Raw genomic sequence first — 15,718 nt, 5'->3', positions numbered from 1 at the left:
GGATAAGAGAACACAGTTTGAAGATGCAAAGTAGAATGCTCAAAGGAAATAAGAGGACATTTTTCATGGAAAACAAGGAGGATTGGAATGACTTTTGTGATGAAGTAATTTTTGTTTGTTTCTTTCTTTCTTTCGGCTTTTCTCAGTTAGGGGTTGCCACAGCGGAACTCCGGTCCGCTAATGATTGGCAGTAGATTTTGACGTTTTGTGATGAAGTAATAAACTGAAAAAATGATGACAGAAATGAAGAAAGCATACAATAACAGAAACAATTTCTCCAAATAAGAAGTAGTAAAAAAAATACTGAAAATCAACCAAAACCACTACGGCAAGCTCAGGAACAATCCAAGACCAAAAACAATCCAATAAAGACAGTAACCTTAGCGTAAAAAATGTTTAATCGCTTTCATCTGCAACAAACTTCTTCAGAAACAAATAAATTGTAAAGCTAAGCAGTTATTCTTAATCTTGCTTTATTTAGACATAAAACTACATGTGATTTTAAAACATTTTTGTACCCAATACTTGAACATGCTCCCAAAGATCTGAGGGGGGATTATAAGAACAAAATAGAACAGAGGCAGACCCTATGGCAACTTAAATTTGGGGCCAGCACTTTTCCAGGAGTAAATCAATCTATTTACATCAAATGTTTTCTTAAGGACAGATGGTTACAAGTACAAGATTAAGAACAACTGTTTTTAGCTTAGTTTAGATCTCAAAACTGTGTATTCCAAGTAGGTTTAACTTGTGCTATTTATTTTAGTATTTATGTATTTGTGGCATGTTACTTTAAAAAGTTGATTAGATAGGACTAATTGGACCAGTGATTATGTTAATTCAATATGTGTGTATGTATACGAATGTGTTTAGTTCTCTGGTTTATTTGTTTCTGAAGAAGTCTGTTACAGATGAAAGCGATTAAATGTTTTTTACACTAGGGTTACTGTCTTTATTGCATTGTTTTTAGTCTTGGATTGTTCTTGAAATTGCCATAGTGGTTTAGGTTGATTTCTTACAATAAGTAGTGTAAAACGGAAACAAACTGTTGGTTAACCAGAATCTGCAGATGACCTAAAAATTATACAAATGGTCACACTAGGCAGATCAAAATGGCAATTATATCATAACATTATGTTTATAAGATAGAAATGAACAGTACAAGGCATCTCAAAAGAAACACCAGCCCATGCATCTCAGGTCTAAGTGTTCTGCATTCATTTGCTTCCCCCTTTCCATGTACTTAACCTCGCTACAGTGAAAAAGTTGACAGCACATATTACTTTGGATAAGTTGACTATACGGTGTATTTTCAGGTATTTTCCAGTAGAATTTTCCCAGAAAACTCTACCAGGACCAAAACAGAATACTGTTTCCCTAGCCAGCTGCATGTATCCCTGCATGCAACTGTACAACTCCTTGAAAAGGCAAGACATTGGATGCCAAATAACCAAGGGGCATATTTTTTAATGATGCTTTGTGCTTCCAAAGTGAGATGATGGAGACCAGTGGTGGACCTGTCAACCTTCAACCATTTGTTCAGTAAAAATGTTTTGCAAGCAGGTGATATTGTTGTCATTATTCAAATCAGTACAGATGCCAGTGTTGGAGAGGCATGATGCCTACTTCCACATTCCACTCTGTCCTTCCCACTTGAAATTTCTAGCATTTTAGTTTGCCATTTTTGTTTACAATTCTTAGTTGTACTGTTTGACCTGTCCACATATCTAAAGTTCCTTACTAATTGTTTAGCCCTATTGTTGCATGCCTGAAATGTTACTATGTTCCACTATTTACTGCTGTAAATATCTATCCTGTCAAAGATTGTTCATTCTCACATCTCATACATATTTAACAACTGCAACAATCTTCTATTGTTTAAGATCCCATTATACCCGCAAAAGTCATTTCACATTCCAAGGAGCAAAATCTGATTTCTGGGAGCAGTTGTGGACGTCTTTACGGAAACATGCTTCTGTCCTTGCACAAGGGCATTATGATCTCAGCATTCACAAGCTGTCTGGCAGGCCACCCTAAGAGTATCAGTAAAACAAGTAGCTCTTGGTGCTAGATTTCAGCAGTTTCCTGCATCCAGGTGCTATCCACTGAAAAGCAGTGTGCAAGAAACACATTTTTTTTTACAGCAGATGAATCCACTACTGCCAGCTAAGAGTTTCAGTCCCAGCACAGATACTGACAGTGGGTGATTCAAGCTGTACATGGGGAGATTTTATTTATGAGGACACAATGAGTATTTTCTCCAAAAAAGTAGTTTCCAAATACATAATATTCCAAGAGCAGCAACTTTGGCCTTAAAAACACATATGACATTGTTCACTCTGGAGTCTTGCAGGTAATGCAAATAGCAGTACATTATTTTAGTATGTAAACATGCAAGGAGGCATGTGCTGCTGTCTGTGCAGAGATACAGTGCACATTTGGTAGTATGTGTAGAATTACAGTTTGATTCTCCATAATGCTGTCTCCCAGGCAAACAGAATTCTCTAGCAGACTCACTTAGTAGGTCAATGTTACTTACTGTATGGTACATCTCCTTGGGGACCCTGCAAAATAAGACAGTACATAGTCTCTAAACTTCTCTAATCCTTATTGTCAGTTTCAGTCATGGATGGTGGACTTTTCTTTCTCTTGAACTCATCTGTATCTTGCCTTCTTTCTGATCCAGATGGATAATGTTCAGCATCAAAAGGGACCCATCAAACTTATTTTTTTTTTTTGTTCAGTAGTGGAAGAGACATCTCTGGTTGCAGATGTCTGGAATATTTGTTTTTCATTCAAAACAGATTTCAAGATATGAATGTCTGTGGTCTCTGCCTTTACACCTGCCACCTTTCTTATTTCCATAGCTCCTTTAGAAAAAAAAAGTATTTTTAAAGGAATTCTTTGATAGTAGCTTATCATGCTCATTTGACATCAACATTATGACAGAAAAACTAACATTACCTCCTTTTGAAACAGCTGTTTCTGTGGACTTAACATTTCTGTATGGCAAGATAGTCTTACTAGTAGCAAACTGTTTCTGTGGGCTTAACTTTTCTGTATGGCAAGATACTCTTACAAGCAGCACTAACCTCAGCTAGCAGGATTTCTGAACTCCAGGTCTTAATTTGCAGTTGACTCTTCATATTCTGTTTACAGTGGTAGGGTAAATATGAGAAAGTACATAGCAGTAGATGTCCTTCTCTTCACTGTTGCAGTATTTTAAACAGAAAGGATCTCCCGCCCAGGGCAGCCTGACACTTGTCTAGTATATCAAAGTCTAATGATCTTGTATGCACGGTATGTCACACTTATGGTCCATGCACACAAGGTAGGGCATAAAAGAGGCGTATGGACGCAGCTACCCAGAACTGAATTGCCCTAGAAGAAAGCAGTATGCATAGGACAAAGGAGCCCATGCACATCCATAAGGAAAAAATGCAAAAGAAAAAGAGGAAACCCTCAGCCAGAAGGGAATCTGAAACAAAAAACAAACAAGATGGGGTTGGAAGGAGGGAGAGAGTGAATACTGCAACAGTGTGAAAAGAAGGACATCTACTGTTATGGTAAGATTTTACACAACTGTACTGTGGTCTTCTATATCATTGTTGCAGTATTCTAAACATAAGAGAGAGTAAAAAAGTTCAAGAAACAGAATGGGAGGTGGAAGGCTGAGAAGAGCCCTCAACAAATCCATATAAAATGGTTTTAGCAAATCCTTCTCTGTCCCTAGAAACCATACCCATCTTATAATGCTTAGTTAAAGGTATGCACTGAGGACTGAGTAGCAGCTTCAAGGATAGATTTGGTGTCCAACACCTTGAAGAAGACACCAGAAGATGCAACAGGCCTAGTGGAATGAGATCTAAAAGAAGTAGACAGAGATTTGCCATGAAAAATATAACAAAAGGATATGGCCTTAGATATCCAGGAGGAGATGGTTTGCTTAGAAACATCCAATGACCAGCTATGACCATTCAATGAATTTATTTTTGCAGTTACTCATGTTCAGTAATGTTCTATATCAATGTTTTTCTTATATTTAGCCATTTGACAGTTTATGTTTTCGACAGCTGAACATAGACCCAGCATAAACACTGCTTTTGCAGTGCTTCAGGACACTGCCTTAGTTGCCAGCCACTCTGAATTAGTCTTACAGTGCTGTCTTTATGTACTTTTCCAGTATTCCTCCATGAAGAATGATAGTACAGTTGTGTGACATACTTGCCATAGCATAGATCATTAAAAGAGAGACTTTTGCAGCCATTTACCTCCTGTCATTCACGTGTCTTTATTAGTCTGTGCTTTATTTTCTACTTACTTACTAACACTTGTATGTCATTATGGTGAGTGTACAGTTAGCAGTTTGTCAGATATTGCACTAAAATGTTGTATGAAGTTATTTTTTTTCTTACTGAAATGACTTAAGATGGTGCAGGGTGGCACTGCTTTTGTGTGGTGCACACCCCAGCTAATCCAGAAAGAGCAGGAATGAGAAACCAGCATTGCACCCATGTAGAGTGAGACCTTCATAAGCCTAAAAATCACACTGGACAATGACTGTTGCTCTGTTGTTATAGACCTGCTTTAGAGGTCCATTTACTTTAGACTAAGATGTAAAATTACAATCTGTTACAAAGGATAGCATTGTCGCTGCACTGGAGTCCATGCAGATGTCTTAAATTCCTAGACTCGGGTCCACATGTAGGAACAAATGGAGGCCAAACTTTTTACTGGACACAAAGCAAGTAATAAATATTGCTTCAAAAAATTAGTTTAAAGGAAAGTAATGTAGCGCATTCGTAAAAAAGAATGAGAACAGTGACATTCAATTTCAGTGTGGGGGGTTTATGACAGCATCACCAGCAGAATTTGAGTAGCAATCCAGGCACATCTGACCAGATTATGCAGAAATGCATGGTAAATTACTGGCTGACCTTCCTCAGTAAGAGCAGTGTTTAACTAGGTGCACTGCCAGCATCTTTTAATAGACACTGCAGAGCTGACTACAGTTTTCAAAGAAACAATGAAGAGGGGGACAGATCATAATGTGAGGGAAGCTGTATGCATGAGGATATGCACCTGATGTGTACTTGGACCATTGCCTCTGTCCTTGGCTTTTGAAAATTGGGGATGAAAAAAGGCAAGTGGTAAGTATGAAGAGGCAAGTGTAATGGTTGAGGGTCTTAGCCTTCCATCCCCTAGTCTTTACAGGAAAGCAAACTGGTCATAAAGTGTAGTTAAGACAGGTTCCTAGAGGTTGGGTTTTAATGTCAACAGTGATGGAGTTTAAAAAGAAACAGACTGTTGATTGTACTATTGACCACAGATCATTAATCTACATGTTAGGACAAGATCTTGGAGTAAAGGAGACATTGTATGTGCAAAAGCAGGTACCAGGATGTTTTTCATTAGTTAGTGAGTAGTAGAAAAACTCCAGTGTTTCGATAAATTTCAGCAGTCGTTCTTGGAGGTCTGTGGTCATGGTGGGTACTATCATTGTTTTTTTTGTGTTAAGACCTTATTTTTTTAAGTATTAGTTGGAAGTACACACAAAAATATTTATGTTCTGTAATTGTACTTTGCTTATGTATTTGATTGGTTTAGTGCTTCATTTATTTCTAGTTTTCTTGACTTTGGTATTAAACTTCTTCCATGCAGTAGTAGTGAATCATTTAATTGTTATGCTTTCTTTCTTAGATTCAGCTTTCAAGGATTGGACCACCTTTCATTATTAAGAGCCAGCCTGCTAGGGCAGAGTCCAAGACTTCTCCTTCATCAAGTAGTGCAAGTGTGAATAACAGCAGAAACACAGGTGCCAGAACACTTGCAGACATTAAAGCCAGAGCTCAGCAAGCTCGAGCCCTGAGAGAAGCTGCAGTTGCTGCAGCAGTGGCTGCAGCTGCTAGCATTGTGTCTGGTGGCAGTGGAGCCCATGGAGATGCTATAAAAACACGAACCCTGGCCCATATGAAAGAACAGACAAAGACCAAACCTTTTAGCAAACACCAAGGAAGAACCCATTTACTTCAGGCTAACAAAGATGTAAAATTACAGTCTGCTACAAAGGATGGTCTACCAGCAACAAGTATGCAAGTTAATGTTGATTCTAAAACTGAAAGTACAACAACTGGTGTTATTATTGTGAATCCAAATTGTAGGCCTTCTGGCAGCAATTCTTTTCAAATACCTGATGCAAGTACCTCAATACAGCAGTCATCTGTGGGACAAGAATCTCCCATTAAAACACCTGTGCAAAACAACACCGTTCCATATTCAACTGACAACATAATTGCTTCTACCTCTACTGAAAATAATAGCTTACCAGTGTTCTTTGATAAAGCTACCATTCCAGTTTCTCCTTCAAGCACTCCTGTTTCAAAGACAGTTGGCAAATCTTCTTTTGCAAGTTCTTTTGAGGATTCCCCTATGTTAATGTCTGTTGATACTACTACTACTGCATCAGGTAATATTCATATGTCAAAAACTGCTGCCGATGCTGACATTCCTCATTCCCTTGTCAGAGCCATTGTGCCAAACTGTGCAGTTAACACAGCAGTTTCATCATCCCCAGATAATTCATCAGTTTCAAGTTCGTATGAAAATCACATTTCAAGTTCTCTCAATGGCAGTCCATGTTCAACATTTCAGGATGCTGCTACTGAGCCAGGAACTGGAAAAAACAGTAATATGCCAACATCTCCTGTGAGCAGCACTTTAATTAATAGCTCCCGTGATGATTCTGTTCTAGTCTCTCCTGTTAGGACTACTATACAGTTTTCAAGTGAAAAAAGCCCTGCTGATTGCTCTGTTGACCAAAACGTTGCAGCTGCATATAGTAACATTAAAGTGACTTCAGGCACCAGTGAGACAGTGGTTGTACCTAACACAGTAGAAGCCCCACCTGTTTCACTAGTTACAAATGAAACAGTGACCGAAAGCTCATTTGCTAACACTACCAAAATACCTGCTAATACTTTTGAACACATTTCTAGCCTTGCCAATGTTTCAGATCTTACAGGTAAATCTCAGCCACTAGGTTTTACACAGTCAATGACTAATAGATCAATCCCATGTAAGGTTATAGTAGACCACAGCACCTCTTTCAATTCTAACACACCAGTAGTTCCACCTGTGGAAAGTACTGACAAAACCATAGACCTGAAGTACAAGCCTGTCAGGACAGAAACAGTTTCTCAGCATGTGACCTGCCCTCAGGTGTCTGTAATAAGCAGGTCTGAGCCAACTAGCAATAAAAATGTAGAACACCCTTCTAACTTTAGTGCCATTGTAAGACAGGATGACAGAAGCTTGCAAACAACTTGTACAAATGTTGTAGCTGAGCCTAGTTTGGAGCAAGATAAGTTAAGTGAAACTAATGTTCCTAAACAAGGCTTCTCAGAGCATGTGCCAGGTTTCTCTTTCAAGCATGAAGCCAACATTGTCTGCCGTGATCAGTATATGCACCCAAATGAGAGAGGCTGCTGGGGTGGTAATGAGAACTTGAACTCTGACTCACAGACTGTTCTCCATTCTAACACAAACAAACATAACCGTAAAGATTATTCTGAAGAAAATGTACAGAGAGATGGCAAAGTAGAGTCATCTGGTTATAGGCATTTGAAAGAGTTAAGTGATAATAACCTTTCTGTTGATGACTCTGTTTTGGTAAAAACAGAATCTTCCCAAACTGGAAAACACTTCGATATGAATTCTGAAGAGTTTTCTTACCGCAGCATTCAAGCACAAGCATCTGACTTAACAGTATGTGCACAGTCTCAAATTTCTAAGACAGCAGTCAGTGATACATGTGAGGACCCTCCCCTGACTACAGAAAATCAGAAAAGAGTTCAGAACACTGGGAGCTTTGGCTGTCGTTTGTCATCAGTGGAAGCCAATAATCCTCTAGTAACACAACTTCTACAAGGCAACTTACCTTTGGAGAAGGTGTTGCCCCAGCCTCGACTAGGAGCCAAGTTAGAAATCAACAGGCTTCCTGTGCCTTTGCCATCAACGCCAGTATGCAAAACAGCTGTAACTGAGAGAAACACAAATGACGCCTCTCCTGGCTCTCCCAGTCCAGAGAGTAAGGGGCTTGCCTTGGAAAGCAGTGGGCCATCACACACACGAAAGCGTGATAACCCTCCCAAAAAGAGAATGGCCAGGTCTGTAGGAGAATATGCCCAAGTAAAATGTGAGCCTTCAAAGCATCTGTCAGAAACAGAGGCCAAACTCGCACCTTGTGCATACAGTGCTAGTATGAATCAGTTGAGGCAAGGACAGCCATTCAAACACGAGTGGATGAACAAACATGTATCCCATAACAGAGTGTCCAATAGTCCAGAGATTAAACAGCAGAAGAGACCACTGCCTGCATGCAGTTTTCAGCACAGTACAAATATTGACAAAAATGGCACCTTTCCATCAGAAGTTTGTGCTTCACAAAGACATCCTGTTTACCAAATGTCAGCTGCTGTAAGAGGTCCTATTCCAGCATCAAATTTGCTGCAAGCAAGCACAAAGACCACATCTAGCTGTAACACACTAAATGCTTATGCCTTTAGACACCAGGAGCAGCAGGGTGTAGAAGTCAACATCTCTTCCTCAGCAGACCAGATGAGACAAGGACATGTGTTTTCACCTAATCTACAAATTAAGCAAGCAGATGATCTTTGTAATATATCGCAGATGATGCATAAACATTCTCCCCCTAATGCTGGAGAAGCCCAGTGTGATCAGAAACAGCCGTCTCTTACAATGGAAACTACAAAGAGGTTGAGTTGGCCTTCTCCAGCAAACACATGCAGCAGTGTTAAAGTAGAGCCTATTTCATTTGATGAAGGGTTAAACAGCAGTTGTGAACAGGCAATTAAGCAAATGACTTATGAGCAGAATGAAGTAAAAGAGCAGTTAAAAGCATTTGCATTAAAAAATTCAGAGGTTTCTTCCTATTTAATGACAGAGCAGCAGAAGGTGTTTAACCAGCTAACTGTACAGAAAACCCAGCATAATTTACAGCAACATCAGCAGCAATCATCTGGAAACTATCCCACAATACACTTTGGAAGCACTAATTTCAAAAGAGCAGCGTCTGTAATTGAGAAATCCATTGGAATGTTGGGTAGTGGCCCAAATAACTTGTCTGGTCAGAGTACATCAGTGCCAGTTCAAAAATTTGCTGATGGCAGCAGTACAGAGGAGCTGGAGTTGAAATGTTCTTGCAGACTGAAAGCCATGATTGTTTGCAAAGGCTGTGGAGCCTTCTGCCATGACGACTGCATAGGTCCATCTAAATTATGTGTAGCTTGCTTAGTAGTTCGATAAAGTATATTGTGAAAAAAAGCAGAATGTATTGCTGAAAAAACTGAAAAAAAAAGGTTTTGTGAATGAATTCACATTCTGAAATATCAGGTATCAGAATGATTCCCTTTGTGACAGTCCACATCAAACGTCTTCAGTTTTTTACTTGAGTGTTCTGTTTTGATGTATGACACAGGAAGTAAATCAGAATATGACCTGGAGCTAGGATTTGCAGGACTTCTTGGGATTTCTTCCATGGGAAAATGGGGCATTTTGATAAGCATTGACTGCTGCTAAGTGGTAAACGCAATTATAGCACACTACAGAAAAGGAGTAGAAGAAAAGGGTTTACTGTATTTGGCCTCCTTACCTTAAGTGCAACTCTTTATAGGATGATATTCTTGAAACTGAATAGTATGCATTTACATCCAGTTTTTGGAGGTTTTTATTTATCAGAAGTAGGGTTTAGAATTGTCTGCCACCGGTGTAGGTGATTTTGAGTTTGTCTCAGTAAGAGCAGCTCACATTTGAGAGATGAAATGGCGATGTTATTGCAAAGAACTGTAATTCACACCGTAACTCCAGTAAGCAAAGCAAGAGAATTTGAAGGGCATTCACTCCTTTCTTGAAGAAGGTACAATACACTTTGGAATTTGTGAGTAAATGTGAACATGCAGTATATAAGCACTATTATCCTTGTGACATTAATGAATCTTGTTTCTTCTACTACTTTCCAAGAAGTAGTAGTTCAGAAGTGGATAGTTTCTGTTTAAGAAGACTGAAAATATTTCTTCACGATTCTATGGCACTCTGGTTAGAGAAACTGCAGCTTTAACAGTTAAGCTGAATATTTATACACTATTTATGATGATGCTTTCAGAACTGTAGTTGTGTTCCTTTAGTGCCATCCCAATTTTTTTTTTTTTTTTTTTGGGGGGGGGTGAAATTATGTTTGCAGTTAGCAGGTTTGCACTTACTGGCAGTTTATTGCAGTAGATGAAAAACTATGCCGTAAGTCAAACTGATGTCTTGAAAACAACCAGTAAAATATATGCACAGGAATTGTTTCATCTGTATGTGGGATCATTTCTGTCTTGATACTAAACTCTTTTTAGCCTTGGAGATGGTAAAAGACAGATGCAACTTCAGAATACCACTAGGTTTACAGGACCCAATGCATATGTGTTCATCTCCAACAGCATGCCACTTTATTTTAATTATTGTTAATATTATTATTATTATTGCTATTATTATTTTTGAAAGACATGGTTCAAAGTAGTTCTATTGCTTAATTGTGTTGCTTTGTGAATGGTTTAATATTCCAAGTGTTCATCTGCCAGTTGCTCGTTGAAATACAATCTGTATTACTTTATACTTTTTCTGCACTATCAGCTTTTTCACTTTGCTGTTTCAGAGACATTTTTAAGGCAGCTGTTCTATAAAAGACACAAAGTCCAGAACCTGGTACTGTATTATATTATGTGGGTCCCACTAATAAACCTTATGCTAATGGTTAGCAGAATTAATGAAGACTGTCATAAAGTTGCTCTTTATTATATGTCTCCAATTTTTCTTTTTCCCTTTAATTTGGGATCAGTATTTATCTGCAAGCTTAGCACTTTAGCTGAAGTGTTCCCACCTTGCTTCAGTTCTTGTCTGGCAGTTTGGCATATAGATTTAAGGCTATGAACTGCTACCAAGCTCCAGCATGCAGTCTTGCTGCTGTCCATAATCTCCATTCACAAACTGTGGCTGAGCAAGTCACTTATTCAAGCATTGCTCCCTTGTCACATCTTGCAAAGAAGCACTTGTGCATAGTGGGCTTACCCAGTTACCGGATAAATAACAGTAAGTCAAACAGCTGTCCTTAAAAAAAATCATGATGTGGGCAGCTCCTCTGTGAAGGAAGGGGAGCCTCAAATGCCATTAAGAAATGTCTTTCTTTGGGTTTGATGGGTAATAAGTTTGCATGTGTGCCTTGCCTTCAAGTGAGCTATGATATCAGTTCCCAGCTGCTCTATGCCTTCATCTGAAACCCCTTTAAGTAGTGAATGCACAGGACAGCCCATGCCTCTACATACTGTGCCCCACCTTTCAGCCACAGATTGCATCTGATGCAGATTTTAAGGTGCTGCTCTTCTCCAGTGACAAGCATAGGTCTCGACCTCTTAAGAAGTCAGTGTGCAACACAGACCCTGACAATGTGTGACAAACGGGCAAAATTTGAAACAGCCTATTTCCTCACTGTGTGAAAACACACCATTTCCATGGTGCCAAGCTGAAGTGGTCTTTCAAGCAAAGTCAGTAAGTTAAGTGTATATGAGCCAAGAGTAAACACTGTAAAAAAACAGTGTGTAACTGAACTTAAAAATGTGTATTGTATAATCAGAAAAACACTCCCATAACAAAGTACGCAATCAGTGGCAAATCATGCACTTACAATCAGAAAGCAAAAGCAGCAATTCTGCATAAGACTGAGCTGTGATAACCTATGCACTTTTCCACTGAGCAATTCACAAGATTTTTTTTAAACAATACCTCTCAAGTGTACTTCATTATAAGGAAAATTCCTCGCTTTGAGTCTTAAAATATCCACGTTCCTTGAAGTTCCACATTGAAAGGGTCAGTCGCATAATTAGTGTTAAAACAGTTTTAACAGATATTCATAGTAGAAACTGAGTCATATTAATCATAAAAATCACTTGTAAGTATAAATTAACTCATTTTTACCATCCTGGGACCTCCTAGTTGAAGTTATTAGTAAGCTGTTCTGCCCTCCTACAGACAGTGGGGAAGGAGAGCTTGAGGTGCAGCCCTGTAAACATAAAACACTTAAGCTGCCAGAATCCCCACCCCACTAAATGCACAGCATAGAATTCCCCTGTCCTCTACAACACTAATAAACTGTAATACACAAAAGGCTTATCTGTTATTCATGGTAAGTAATACTGAGTCATATTACTCAGCAAAATAACTTAATATTTGTGTATTATGTGACCTCCTAACTGAAATTATTAATAAAGTGTTCTGCCTTCCTACCCTATGTACAAAAAAAAAAACCTGCTAGAATGTCCCTACCCCTCTAAAAACACTAAGCTGACAGACTTTACCTACTCACTACCAAATGTACATCAGAGAACTCCGCTGTCCTGTAGAACACAAACTACAAAAATATACAAATATTTACCTATTCTTTCTCCACTGTTCTAGCAAGACCTGGACTAAAAATTAGGCTCTTAGCTGCAGCTAAAGATATACCACCAGAAGGTATGATTCCCCAGGGAAGACATCACAGTCGTTTTGGGAGTAGTGGTTTGCACACTGTACTGTACAATCCACTTACCACCAGTCTTCTGCTGTGTTCCATGATCCTGATATCCATGTTTGAAGGTGAACTGCTGCACACCCCAAAAGTTTGCTGGCTGCTGAAATAATCATCCATGCTGGGAACCTCCTTATCCCTAATGCTGCTGCCCTTCTAAAGAAAAAGCCATTGTTGCCTTAAATCCACAAAGAAAAGTGCTGCCTGCATCACAGTGGCATGACAACTGCCACCCGGAAGTCTCTTACTGATTGTTTATTTTCCTGTTTCTTCTGGTTGGCTCGCTTTGCATCTGTAGTCAGTCTCTGATTGGGCATGTTACATGTATGCGGATTGGCTATTTTTGCAGTATATGAGCCAGTCAGAATATGAAAAGCGAAGCCAACACTCTTAATGTGGAACTGTGGAATTTTGTGAGCTCTGTGCCTTAATTGTGGCACATTCCACATAATCCGGAGCACTTGGAAGGTGAGGTGAACAGGCATTCACTGACCTACACCATAGCTCCCTTTTCAGGGGAGAAATGGTAGTCCAGAGATGCTCAGTCTTCCCATACTGTGTGATCCTCACAACAGTCTAAGATTATGACTCAGTATTGATTGCCAGCAGTGCGAAGTGATGCCTTGCCTTTACATAGTGGACAAGTTTTTAGGTCACCTGCTTTGATACAAGGTATTTTGGAGTAGAAAGAATGTTAGAATTTCATCTGTGTATTACTTTGCAAAATGTATTTTCTTTAGTAAGCCATATGCACTGAGCTCAAGTCATTCATAATGTAGAAATTTAAACTCGCATCGGTTTATCAGTTCTGGTTTTGGTGTGTGTGTGTGTGTGTGTGTGTGTGTGTGTGTGTGTGTGTGTGTGTGTGTGTGTGTGTGTGTATATGTGCGCGCACTTGGGTGCCTTGTCATTGATGGCCATATTGTTATCTGTGCCAACTAACCGCTACCTTCACCCCAGCTAGTTTTTGTCTTGAATTTACATGATGTGTCCCTCCCATTCCCCTACCACCACACACAAAAATGCTTCCATACTGATCAAAGATAGTGGTGATTTTAAAAAAAGGGGCAATTATTTATGACAAAATAGTTAATCCTGTCCTGCTGCCTCTTTGTTCAGCATGCCTGCTCTGCTGAGATGACTGTGAGAAGATGAGCTGAGAAAGGTATATGGCAGTTTGGGTGAAGCTTTTCAAACTGAACGATTTTTTCCTTCCATTTATCATGATGTTAAGTTCCTCTTGCCTAAATGTATAATTGTCCATCCCAGTTTAACAGTAGCACATGAGCAGGTGGTGAATGTTACACTATTTAAGCGAAGTGACAGTGCACACAGAAATACTACCCAACAAAGAAAAATGTAAAATGACAATAGAAGAAAGTTTCTGACTTTCTTGAGGGTTTGTTCTTTCTGAATCTTGTGTACATTCTGCAAGGGTTTAGATTCTATAACCAAGCTGATCTGAGAAAACAAGAACTCTTTGAATTGTCCCTTTAATGTAAGAATTAAATTATAACCATCACAAAGGGCACACAGAAAAGTGATATTTTCATACATTGTAGTGTTGCAGATTTCAGGAGCAGGTAGCTGCAAAGGTAGCTTTCTCCTTTCATTTCTGTGCTAAATGTAAATTTTTATTTCTTGTATGACTGTTATTTATATTCCTTTCACCCAGCATTGGGGTATCCTGTGATAGTGCATCAACAGTCTTACAAAATATGTCAGTATGTAGCTTTAACAAATACATTTCAAGAGTTAAATTACAGTAAAGCAGATTTATTTCAGCTGTTCTAATTTAAATGTTTCATTTTTGGCCATCTTAAAAGTGCTAACTTAAAAGAGCTCTTTGTTTACAGCTCTTTTGTTTGTTTATCCATTGTACTGTGTTTCAGAAGTTTTTTCACTAAATCAGAAAAATTGTGTTGTATGTGTACTGTTTGTGAGTGTTACAAAAATGTGTTTCATGGTTGCCATAACTTGTACTGATGTACAGTGCTGTTTATATTTACCAAGAATACTAAAAACCTGCTCTGTTGTTTTAGTACAGTCCTTTTGTCAGTATTCTGAATGCTCTTTTTCTTTGTATACTTGTTTGCCATTCTGTGTATTTCTTCAAAGGGGCTGTTTATTGCGTCTGAAGACATTTTTTAGAACATCTTGTAGTTTACCCATACATGCAAGGTATAAACCCGGAGAAGGAAAACTCCCAGGTTACTGTTCATGGGTGTATCCATTGTTTTCTGGAAACAAGCCTCACATAGTTGTCTACCAAAGAGAAGTTGAGTCCAGCAGGACAAAATCACATGTTCACACAGTTCTTCAAAGGGCAGATCAGTCTGTCTGTGACCAATTTGCTACCATGCAAACACTTCATTATTTCACTTTGCTACCTGACTAAATGTGAGTGACTACAAAGCATCTTAACTGAGAATCAGTGTTTTGTTAGAAATCAGGGATTGTGCTTTCTTTAATGGTGCTGTATTTTTTATATTTGTTGCCTACAAAAGTGACTGCTTACAAAATGCTATAAATTAAATAAAAAAACAGATTTACCACTCCACATTTTCATTTCTGTCTCAGTAAACTTTAGCCATGTTGAACAATGATTTGCCAAGTATTTTTTTTTCACGATTTTGTTAGGCATTGTTTTCTAAAGTTCCAAAAATCTACAGAATTGAGAAGAATAAGATCTATCATGCCTTACAGTACTGAACAAACAGTCTGTAATATTCAGCTGAACTTGAAACATTTTGCAAGTATTTCTTGACTTCTTTCATTTTTAAAGTAATAAGCATTCAGCATTTTAAAATAATATGTGTAATGTACAATCTCAACATAAGTGCTTGTTTTGCATGTGTGTATTGTGGACCAAACTGTACATTGTTTAATTTTTGGGAACTTTTTGCTTCTAGAAGACTGTAATGTAATGAAAAAGACCACCTGGGACCTTTGTGGTCTCCCTTCCCCCACTTGACTGCCCTATCTGTAGGTTGCAGCACTTTTTGCATTGCCATTACAGTGTTGATCATGTCATGTGCCTGCCTGTCTTTTTCTTGGAATCCTTACTGTTATTTCTGTTTCAGCTTCTTTCCACAG

At 38.7% G+C, this 15,718-nt stretch overlaps 1 protein-coding gene across 1 annotated transcript in view; it reads left to right on the top strand.

Moving 5' to 3' along the window:
• The window catches only part of ASXL3 (ASXL transcriptional regulator 3), a 1,601,111-nt gene extending 1,585,929 nt beyond the window's left edge, over positions 1-15,182 (top strand). The window contains exon 13 of the mRNA XM_044066640.1: positions 5,701-15,182. Coding sequence (XP_043922575.1) covers positions 5,701-9,324 — 3,624 coding nt within the window. The 3' untranslated portion in view covers positions 9,325-15,182. The remainder of the gene's footprint in view (positions 1-5,700) is intronic.
• The last annotated feature ends 536 nt before the right edge of the window (positions 15,183-15,718 follow it).

This window comes from Protopterus annectens, chromosome 3.part1 (assembly GCF_019279795.1).
Source record: "Protopterus annectens isolate FY-2018-M chromosome 3.part1, PAN1.0, whole genome shotgun sequence".
Taxonomy (NCBI): Eukaryota; Metazoa; Chordata; order Ceratodontiformes; family Protopteridae; genus Protopterus; species Protopterus annectens.
The sequence above is the reverse complement of the archived record's forward strand: the minus strand, read 5'-3'. Positions and strand labels throughout refer to the sequence as shown.